We start from the raw sequence: 11223 nt of genomic DNA, 5'->3' as shown, positions 1-11223 counted from the left end.
ATATAGCCTACGCCTATAAAACTGCATTGTGCGATCTCTACTTTGGAATAGAAGTAGGTCCCCAAAAAACTTAAAAATACTTTGGCAATCAAATACTAAACTATCATTGCTTATTCCTACAATGTTATGATACACATAAACAGCTGTTGCAGGGTGCTAGATAGATCATACCAGACAAGCCTAGATTGTACTAAGGAGTCTTGATTAACCAAGCTTGGCAATGGAAATGTCCTCTAGCAATTAGCAAATGAAAAGTCACAGTGACAATCCAGTCTGAATCGAAACCCAGAGAGGAACAAATGGTCATTATCGTGAAATTCATCTGTTGAGCGGAAGACCTATGTTCCAGCTTCTCCAGCAATATAAAGTATTCTAAGAGACACACAGCAAACAACCTGGAAAAATTTACAGAACTGTAAACATTCACCTTTCCCTGGCTTCGGTGTCCACATTCCATTACTGCCGAGCACCGCCTCTCCTGGAACTCTTGAACATATACAAATTAGAAATACAAAACATCGTAGCATTAACGTCTTGCTGACTCACTCAAGCAGTGAACACAGGGTGAGGATACAGACACACATGGGCCACGTTCAGGGGCTAGCTCTGTCCTTGGAGCCTGCGGGGTGCAAGAGAGCAAGCGGGCACTTGGGATGCCTAGAGTTGGAGTGTGAGGTGGAAGTTGTGGGAGATCGCTCTCTGCCTGCTTGGCCCGTGTGGAAGATCATGAGGACATGGCACGCTGTATCCCCAGGGGAACCCTTGGCAATGGTCTTGGCTGTGCTGCCTGCTTCCTGGCAGGCTGTCCCGCCTACCACAGGGCTCCCTTGCAGCATGTTTAATTCTCACTGCTCTGTTGCCGGCTCCCAGTCGTCGCTTCCTGTAATAGAAATGGGGAAAATGGAATTGAAACGTTTACTTTGGCGCAAAATATTTGAGATCTATGTATGCTGTCTTCAGAATATTTACTTCTACTAAATTTCTGGAGGTTTCTGGTATAAATGATCTCTAAATTCTTTCTGCATAAAATAGACCTATTTTTAATTTAAATTTAGGCGAATTTTTTGACTTCCTTCCGTATGCACTGTTTAAACTGCACATGGAAGATGCTTATGTTACTGAGAGTAAAAAGGGGAGGAGGTAGTTTTTGAGTCAATTCATAACCTGGGTTTGGATGCTGTGTCCCCACGGGCCAGGGACTTGACCCGGGCATCCACAGGCCGCTCCATTGGCCGGCTCCATCCGACCAAGGAGGAAAGGCCCTTGTCTACAGCCCTCTCCTCGGATCCCTCAGCCTCATTTTCTATTCAGGTCCGAAGCCAGGGCGTTAGCTATTTTTCTTGCGAGCCACTCCATGACCCGTGTCCCTCTCCATTCTACCGCGGGAAATAAGAAGCTTCTCGAGTTTCTCGGGCTTGCGCCCAGGCGCACCACGGCTTGGGCAAGTGCATAAACAGCGTTGGTAGGAAGCGTCCCCACCCCACACCCACGCCGAGTCCAACGCAGCCAGACCATAGAGTCGGTCCTCCAGCGTCCCAGAGTGGGCGCGGAAGTGCCCCATGGCCTGAACCGTTTTTTCCGGCCGGGCCGTCCCAGCTTTTGTCCCGCCACTGTCCGTGCTCCCGCGGCGCCGGCAACACCAGTACGTGAGTCCGCGGCTGCCCGCGCTTCCGCCCCGCGCCCGTGCCTGCCACGCCCTTCCCTCCTAGGCGGGTCCCGGCTGCTCCTGCAGCCCCGGGCGGGACCTGGGAGCCGGTAGGGATCTTGTCTCCGGACGCGCGAGCCGAGGGAACCATGGAGGGGCCTAGCTCTGAGCTTGTGCTCCACGCAGGCCTCGGCCTTCCGAGCTGGCCAGGGGAGCGTTAAGGCCGGTTAGGATTCCGAAAAGCGCTGTGGCCTTGCTCTGTGTTTCCCCACTTTTAGCGGGTCTGGAAGGAAGTGGACTCTGAAAGCCGGCGCCTTAAACTACCCCCGCTTTCCTGCCCCGGTAGCGATTTTGCCTTGCTGTTTGAGAGGGAATTCCAGCGGAGCCTGGCTTCGACCTCCCCACCCCTCTCCTGGGCGGTGATGCTAACTTGTCCCGGGAAGGCTCGCAGGTGTAGCGCGCAGCGGTGCTTCTGCAAGCTGAGGAGGAGGAGTGGATCGGTAGAGGAAGGTGGGGTAGCCTGTGAAGGTGGGGAGTAGCCGCGGCTGCTGCGTTGCAAGAGAGCTCCTGAGGTAGCCAGCAAGACTATTTTTTTTTTTAAGCACCTGGCTCTTTTTAAAATATGTGATACATTCTTATGGTTCTGATATGAAAAACACAAAAAGTTACTTTCCACTCAGCGGTTATCGCAGGTTCCACGTCCTTAGGTAACTGTTTTTGCAGATTTGAAGTGTATTTTTCCAGGATCTTGTTAGCAAATCCAGGGAAATGTAAATACCATTGTTTCTCTTTTTAAAACGCAGATGGTAGAGAACGTTACATCTGCCCCTTTTTCCTTTCCCATCCCTGCATTCTAGATGATAGGGCACTTAGTTTACGTGCCATAGTATTAGGTTGGCCATTATTGGGATGTGCTGTAATTTGTAAGGTTTATTCAGGGAATTATGGGTTGCTTCCAATTTGTTTCCTCATTTGCACACTGATGTATAAGATGAGGGCTTTGAAAGAAGGGAGTCGATCATAAAATGAGTTTTATTTTGCATTAAGCCAAGCAGTTACTGGCACATTGGTAAAGATGCCAAATTATTAATAATGCTTCGTGTATAGTGTTGAAAGAACAGTCAAAACTAGCCTTTTCCTTTTGGTACTTGCCTGGATGATGGCTAGTCTTAGCCCAGCCGACTAATTCTATCCATGACTCTTCAAGCCACCTTTCACCTTTGTTCATGTAATTTTGTAAAATGACTAGAAATCTTTTTTCTATGCAGATATAAGCATGTTCTATCTAGTTCATTTATTTTACTTTAAGGAAAGTTCACCTTTGTTATTTTTACATTTAAGCAATACAAGCATCTCATGTTAACCCTTAAAAGTTTGGTATTTATAAATATGCCATAATAACTAGAGCACCAACCTCTTTTCTCTGTATGTCACCACTCTTATTTCTCTTTTATTCACGGTTTATTTCCTTAGGTACGCTTCTGAGTTGGTAAGCATTTTATAACCACATTTTCTTTCATTTTTTTTTTCTTTAAGTCAGATGTGATGATCTGAAAATTTTAAGGTACAGATGTGATTGGTAGATTGGTTTGTAGAATACTTATATGTTTGGACTCTGGAAATTGAAATTAGCTACTGGTATATGCTAATTGTTGCTTGATGCAGTTGTTATTAATGAGAAATGAGTTTCAGCCAGATAATCTTAATTCCTCTTTTATGAGTTGTTTAGGCTCTTGATTCTTCCAGGCAGGGGTGGTAGGAACTAAATGAAGTTTCTTATCTGCATGCGTTTTTCGTAGTATTGTTGGTAGATTGTGAACAGGAAGTATAGAGGTTATTTGAAAATAGTAGATGAAATTCCATGAATCTCCTCTTGACTAAGGTAACCAGGTCATAAAGATGTTTTTTTTTGTTTGTATTGAAAATAGGTTGGAGAAGGGCTTTCAGGCCAGGCTTTCAAACACGATGGGCCTGGCACGATGGCTCAGTGACTAAATCCTCACTTTGCAAGTGCCAGTATCCCATATGGGTGCTGATTTGTGTTCTGGCAGCTCCACTTCTCATCCTGCTCCCGTCCTGTGACCTGGGGAAGTAGTAGAGGATGGCCCAGATGTCAGGATTGATTGCACAGACAAGAAGATGCTTAATGGAGAAATGATTTTATTAAACTCCACTGCGGCCATCATCCATGCTTTTAGGATGATGCTCCTTGTCTAATGACATACAGACTTTTACATCCTCAAAAGCCAGGGTGGCAAGCTCTTGTTGCAAAGGCCAGGATATTTAAGCTTTTGTTCATTACTGTCTTGGGTGGAACTAAGAGACTCTAGAGTTGGTTTTCCTATGTTAATTATTGAACAGAGCCAAAAAGGAAGAACAACATAACCAAGCTGAACAAAGAAAGAGAAGAGGAGACAGCCTTGGGGTTGGGGCACTTCTTCCACAATTTACAACCCATTAACCCATTTACAATTGGAGGGAGACATGAAGGAGAGATAGCATTGGGATTTGGTTGCTCCAAGATAGCAGGTGTTCTTGGCTTGTGATAAGTCCACAGACATTATCAGCTCCTTCACCCAAAGCGTTGGGTCCCTGCACCTGCGAGGGAGACCCACTCCGGCCTTTGCACCCACTTGGAGAGTGAATAAGTGGACAGAGATCTTTTTTCCTTCTCTTTGTAAATCTGATCCATCTTTCCAATAAAATCTGCCTTAGAAAGAAAAACAAAACTTATAGGGGATGTTAAGGTTTTCCAGTCTTCTCTGTAGAAGAGTGCGCTTTTGGAGTAATTTTTTTTTTTTTCTTATAAGGTTTATTTTGGAGCTAGCACAGTGGCTTCACAGGCTAATCCTCTGCTGTTGTACTTGCAGTTCAGCTCCCTGCTAATGATTGAGAAAGGTAGCAGAGAGTGGTTTAAGGCTTTGGGCCCCTGCACCTATGCAGATCTCAAAGAGGCTTCTGGCATCCAGATTCTGACCAGGCCACCTCTGGCCATTGTGGCCATTTGGAATGATTAAGTGGGTGGAAGATCTCTTTCTTTCTATAGTCTTCTAAAAAAATATTTCATTTTTATTTGAAAGGCAGAGTTAAAGAGAACTTGCATTTGCTGGTTCATTCCCCAAATGGCCAAAATAACCGAGTTGGGCTAGTCTGAAGCCAAGGGCCAGGATCTTCCACATGGGTGAAGGGGCCCAAGGACCTCATCTTTCCTCCAATGCCTTCCCAGGCCATTAACAGGGAGATGTATTAGAAGTGGAACAGCCAGTACTCGAACTAGGGCCTATATGGGATGCTTGGTCCATAGTAGAGGCTTAGCTTGCTATAACACCCATCCCATCAATTCCTTTCTTGTGTCCAAAGGGAATGGATGACTCAGGTGCCACATCAGTCTTCTTGGCTGAATATAGTAACCTTCTACAATTTCAAAACTCAGTTCTCTTCCCCACCCAGTAGTCTGCACAATTTAAGTGATCTGGGTAGTTCTGTCCAAAGCAATGAAGATAGGCAGAATAATGGCCTATGACCTCTGATGATGTCTTAATATTTAGTACTTATTATTATATTTAACATTTTATGAAACTCTGTTAGCTTTAAGTTTCAAATTCACTGAGTGATATTGTATTTTATCTTCCTGATGATACCTGAATTCCCTGCTTTCTCTGTTAGGCAGATTTTTATTTGAAGTCCATCATTCCTGTGAGTATAAACTGGAGCATAACTTTTCTTATTCACTCCAAAGTATATTTTACCTTTTATTGCCCCGCCTACTTCTTCGTGTATTTACATATAGAATTTCTAAGTTAAATGAACAGAATTTCATAGCACTGACCCAGTGAAGGAGTGATCTGTATATCCACTAAGGCTAATCATAAAATATATAATTGTTTAAAGTTGGGCGATAACCAGCTTAGAATGGTTTTGTTTGTTCTTAGAGTCAGTTTGTCAGTGGATTGTGAATGTTGATAGAATGATAGTCCTTTACAGAAAACCTGTAAGAGAACAAAAGAGCACTTGTTTAGACCTTAAAGTCTACTTTGGGAAGGAATTTATCTTTCTTGATAAGGTTTATCCCCAGATTCTGAACCAGATCCAATATCTTGGCCTAAAATTCTCCACCACAGTTTTATAATAATAAAATTACAAGCATGTAGTGCCACCAAGTGACATGCATTGCTCTCAATGTTTGAAAACATGTTGTCTCCATTAGTATTTACAGGAAACTTACTGAATTCATTTTAGAGAAAATGTTTCCCCAAGGTTAATATTCTCAAGGTTCTACAGCTAGGTATTTGAAGTGAAGCAATATTATTTGCAGTTACCTTATGATTTGTGTTTTTGCTTTTTCGAACAAGTGTTTTTTTTTTTTTTACTATTAATCTATGATATACCCTGACTGTAATTAGCCCATTCATTCTTTTTTTTTTAAAGATTTATTATTTTTATTACAAAGTCAGATATACAGAGAGGAGGAGAGACAGAGAGGAAGCTCTTCCGTCTGATGATTCACTCCCCAAGTGAGCCGCAACGGGCCGGTGCACGCCGATCCGAAGCTGGGAACCAGGAACCTCCTCCAGGTCTCCCACACAGGTGCAGTGTCCCAATGCATTGGGCCGTCCTCAACTGCTTTCCCAGGCCACAAGCAGGGAGCTGGATGGGAAGTGGAGCTGCCGGGATTAGAACCGGCGCCCATTTGGGATCCCGGGGCATTCAAGGCGAGGACTTTAGCTGCTAGGCCATGCTGCTGGGCCCCTAGCCCATTCATTCTTAAGAATGGAAGTATCTTTCCCTGGCAGGTTGGACTCTGCACAGTTCTTTGGCTGCTTATTTTCTAGGATTGGTATTTATGTTAGCGGGAAGGTTTAGAAAGCCATACCAACTAAAGATAATTTCAAATTGTTTACTTTGCCTTTTCTGCACCCACCTTTATGATGTTATAACTGATTTCCTGGTATGTGTGTCTAGGTGCTGATTTCTGTTTAGTTTTGCTTGTCTGCTAAATGTGCCTAACATCATAATTAAAAAGAAACAAAAAAGCACCTAAGGCTTTTCTTATTTTTCTGCTTCCTTCAGAGAAGACTGCCGCTCTATTTTTTCACAGTTCAGTGATAGATAATGTGCAGGCTGATGAGTATGACTCTTAGTTCTGTACGTTACTTTAGTCCATTCATCCTGTTCTTTTGCTCAGAGGTTAGATAGGAATAGAAAAACTGTTAACATTGAAAAATCCTGGGCTCTAGCATTTTAATATTAGTGGCAGAAATTTTGTCATTTCCATTGCTTGTACACCCAATGCTCTAAAAAGGGCACCTGTCACACAGCATATAGTCAATAAATACTGATCATTTGAATGTATGAGTTTTGAAATGATTCTTCCAGTTTCTCCTAAACAAAGCAAAAAGGTATCTTTATTTTTCTTTTTTTAAATTTAGTGTCACATTTGAAGGATCTGAAGATGAAGAAACAACTGAAAAGTATGAAGATGTTGGAAATACAGAGTGGTCAAAAGTAGGATTTCATTAGAATAACATGCAGGAATCTAAGCTTGGTGCAGCTTGTGACTGGGATAGCAAGGAAAAGATACAACTGGAAAAGACTGAGGAAAAAAGAATGAAGGAAGACAAGGGTGACATAATGGAAAAGACTGACAAAACCAAGAACTTGGCAAATATTAAGATGGAACAGGAAGATGAAACATATGAGAAAAGGCTTTATGTAAGCACCAAACATCAGATTGTAGAACAGCAAAACACTGAGCAAGACAGGCATGTGGAGATCCTTAATGGAACATTTTACCCTGATCTACAGCTGCAAACGAGCAGTGTTAAAAAATCACATCAATGTGATGAGTGTGGGAAATCGTTCAAATATAATTCCCGCCTTGTTCAACACAGAATTATGCATACTGGGGAAAAGCGCTATGAGTGTAATGACTGTGGAGGAACTTTCCGTAGCAGCTCCAGCCTTCGCGTACACAAGCGCATACATACTGGGGAGAAGCCGTACAAATGTGATGAATGTGGGAAAGCTTACATGTCCTACTCCAGCCTTATCAACCACAAAAGCACCCATTCTGGGGAGAAGAACTGTAAGTGTGATGAGTGTGGAAAATCCTTCAATTACAGCTCTGTTTTGGACCAACATAAAAGGATACACACTGGGGAGAAGCCCTATGAATGTGGTGAATGTGGGAAGGCCTTCAGGAACAGTTCTGGTCTCAGAGTCCACAAAAGGATCCACACAGGAGAAAAGCCCTATGAATGCGACATCTGTGGGAAAACCTTCAGTAACAGCTCTGGCCTTAGGGTACACAAAAGGATCCATACAGGTGAGAAGCCCTATGAATGCGATGAGTGTGGAAAGGCCTTCATTACTTGCAGGACACTCTTAAACCATAAAAGCATACACTTTGGAGATAAGCCCTATAAATGTGATGAGTGTGAGAAATCTTTTAATTATAGCTCTCTCCTCATTCAGCATAAAGTCATCCACACTGGAGAGAAACCTTATGAATGCGATGAATGTGGGAAGGCCTTCAGAAACAGCTCAGGCCTCATAGTGCATAAAAGGATCCACACAGGAGAGAAGCCTTACAAGTGTGACATCTGCGGCAAAGCATTCAGCTATAGCTCAGGCCTCGCAGTCCATAAAAGCATTCACCCTGGGAAGAAAGCCCATGAATGCAAGGAGTGTGGGAAATCGTTTAGTTATAATTCACTACTTCTTCAACATAAAACTATTCACACTGGAGAAAGACCTTATGTTTGTGATGTATGTGGGAAAACTTTCAGAAACAATTCAGGCCTGAAGGTCCATAGAAGACTCCATACTGGGGAAAAACCGTATAAATGTGACGTATGTGGGAAAGCCTATATCTCACGCTCTAGCCTTAAAAATCACAAAGGAATCCATCTTGGGGAAAAACCTTTTAAGTGTAGCTATTGTGAGAAATCTTTCAACTACAGCTCTGCCCTTGAACAGCATAAAAGGATTCATACAAGGGAGAAACCATTTGGGTGTAATGAGTGTGGAAAAGCCTTCAGAAATAATTCAGGCCTCAAAGTACATAAACGAATCCATACGGGGGAAAGACCCTACAAATGTGAAGAATGTGGGAAAGCCTACATCTCACTCTCTAGCCTTATAAATCATAAAAGTATACACCCTGGAGAGAAGCCCTTTAAGTGTGATGAGTGTGAGAAAGCCTTCATCACATACCGAACACTTACAAATCACAAAAAAATTCACCTTGGGGAGAAGCCCTATAAGTGTGATGTGTGTGAGAAATCTTTTAATTACACCTCACTCCTTTCTCAACACAAAAGAGTACACACTAGAGAGAAGCCCTATGAATGTGACAGATGTGAGAAGGTTTTCAGAAACAACTCAAGCCTTAAAGTTCATAAAAGAATACATACTGGGGAGAAGCCCTATGAATGTGATGTGTGTGGAAAAGCCTACATCTCACATTCCAGCCTTATTAACCATAAAAGTACCCATCCTGGTAAGACACCCTACACATGTGATGAATGTGGGAAAGCTTTTTTTTCAAGCAGAACTCTTATGAGCCATAAAAGAATCCACCTTGGGGAGAAACCCTTCAAGTGTATTGAATGTGGGAAATCTTTCAGTTACAGCTCACTCCTTTCTCAACATAAGAGAATCCACACAGGTGAGAAACCCTACGTATGTGATAGGTGTGGAAAGGCATTCAGGAACAGCTCAGGCCTCACAGTACATAAAAGGATCCATACAGGTGAGAAACCCTATGAATGTGATGAGTGTGGGAAGGCATACATCTCACACTCAAGTCTTATAAACCATAAAAGCATACACCAAGGTAAGCAGCCCTATAACTGTGAGTGTGGGAAATCTTTCAATTATAGATCAGTCCTTGACCAACACAAAAGGATCCACACTGGAAAGAAGCCATACCGATGTAATGAGTGTGGGAAGGCATTTAATATCAGATCAAATCTCACCAAACATAAAAGAATACACACTGGAGAGGAAACTCTGAATGTGATAATGGGAAGTCACAGTGGCACATTCCAGATGAGAACTTATGAGGGAGTGAATGTTCTGGATGGGAGCAGGATGAGGATCCCTCTGTAGATGAACAAGTCTCGAAGAACTCAAGTGTTGGAGGGTGGAATCGTTCAGATTTAAAAATATCTGAGGTCTATATTTATGGTTTATAATTTTTGTAGTAAAATGAAACCATTTTAGATGACTGTGACTATCCTTTCTCTGTGGTTTTCAATCATAGCAAGGAAGGCTCCAGTGTCAAGGCAGCTGAGCTCTTTGGAATATAACATAATTCATAATAGCTTTAAAATCTATTATGGAACATGAAAGAATTCAAAATAAGCAGACACAACATAAAAATAAAGGAATTAAGCATTTAGTTACCCTAAGAAAGTTCATATTTGAAGAAATTTTATTGAAAACAAGGAAATAGCTTCAAATTGGTGAATGGGACAAATATAAGGAAGGCCTTTAAAAGTAAGTTCAGGGAGAGGTAGGCTTCAAGGAATATAAATTTATCAACAGTAATCTTGAAGTATAAAGTTGATATAATTGAATAATTTGATGGGGTGGATGGCAACTTCTAAAAGAAAATTTGGGTTTCCTTTGTGGGGATTTACAAAGTAGAAACATACCTAATGAGATAGGGTACAGTCACTCATAAAAGTACAAATTTAGTATTATGATAGCATTAGTTGAGTGGGTAAAATTTTTAAAAAGTATTGCATTGAACCTTTTCCACTGACAAATATGTATCTAAGTGTAAATCTACAAGATTATGCTACAGTGAAAAGTTCTTCCATGGAGGGAATTTGCACCTTACATGACAGAATTGAATCAGGGATTCCAAGGACTAAAAATGTTGGGAAGGAGGGTATTTTTTCACCTAAAAGGCTAACTACCCGTAAGCAAGAGAGAGGAGGAAATTTGTGTTTCTTAATAATCTTTTTAGGTTTTTGAATGTTTTGAAATGTGTTATTGTATAGATTCCATGTATTATGTGTGTATTGTCTGTTGTAAAAGCTTATGAATATATTTGTACAGGTTTCACTGTTTTTGCCATGCAGGTTAGACAGCTATGGCAAGGAAAGGCCAACTACAATAAAGAAATTCCTCAAATTTAAGCATGCTGTGACTTAATTTAGATGATAAATATTAAAACCAACTGTATAGATTTTTAGTGGGTAAGTTATATCAGATCCAAACCAGGAGGATAGTTATAAAGCTTTTTTTATGGGACTAGCAATTTAGTGTTTATCACAAATTAAGTGGAACCTCCCTGAAAACAGAATGAGTTTCTATACTTGAGCTGGACCGTAACTTGTGGGAAATGTTGACACAGAATTCTGTAACAAAACAGAATTTAATATTGAAAAAATAAAAAGGTATACAATATCCTCTGAATCTCACTCTAGCTCATTCTTTAAATACCCATAGTTGCCAGGATTGGCCTGGGCTGAAGCCAGAAACTCAATTTAGTTTTCCTTTACTGCTTGCAAGGGACCTAACCACTCAGGTCATCACATAATGCTTTCTAGAATCTGCACCAGCCA

The 11223-nt window shown here is 41.7% G+C and overlaps 1 protein-coding gene across 3 annotated transcripts; it reads left to right on the top strand.

The window, feature by feature from the left end:
• Window positions 1–1554: 1554 nt before the first annotated feature.
• ZFP62 (ZFP62 zinc finger protein) lies at window positions 1555–10789 on the top strand. 3 transcript variants are annotated; one of them, XM_004586167.4, is made up of 2 exons: window positions 1555–1642; window positions 7075–10789. In XM_004586167.4, the coding sequence occupies exon 2, from the start codon at window positions 7172–7174 to the stop codon at window positions 9755–9757; it is 2586 nt and encodes an 861-aa protein (XP_004586224.2). In that variant the 5' UTR covers window positions 1555–1642; window positions 7075–7171; the 3' UTR covers window positions 9758–10789. The 3 variants fall into 3 exon arrangements, with proteins under 3 accessions (XP_004586224.2, XP_058512214.1, XP_058512213.1); XM_058656231.1 differs by lacking the exon at window positions 1555–1642 and adding an exon at window positions 1671–1755; XM_058656230.1 differs by lacking the exon at window positions 1555–1642 and adding an exon at window positions 2172–2217.
• Window positions 10790–11223: the final 434 nt, after the last annotated feature.

The sequence above is a fragment of the Ochotona princeps genome, chromosome 28 (assembly GCF_030435755.1).
Source record: "Ochotona princeps isolate mOchPri1 chromosome 28, mOchPri1.hap1, whole genome shotgun sequence".
Classification (NCBI taxonomy): Eukaryota; Metazoa; Chordata; class Mammalia; order Lagomorpha; family Ochotonidae; genus Ochotona; species Ochotona princeps.
This window is presented reverse-complemented; position numbering and strand designations above follow the sequence as displayed.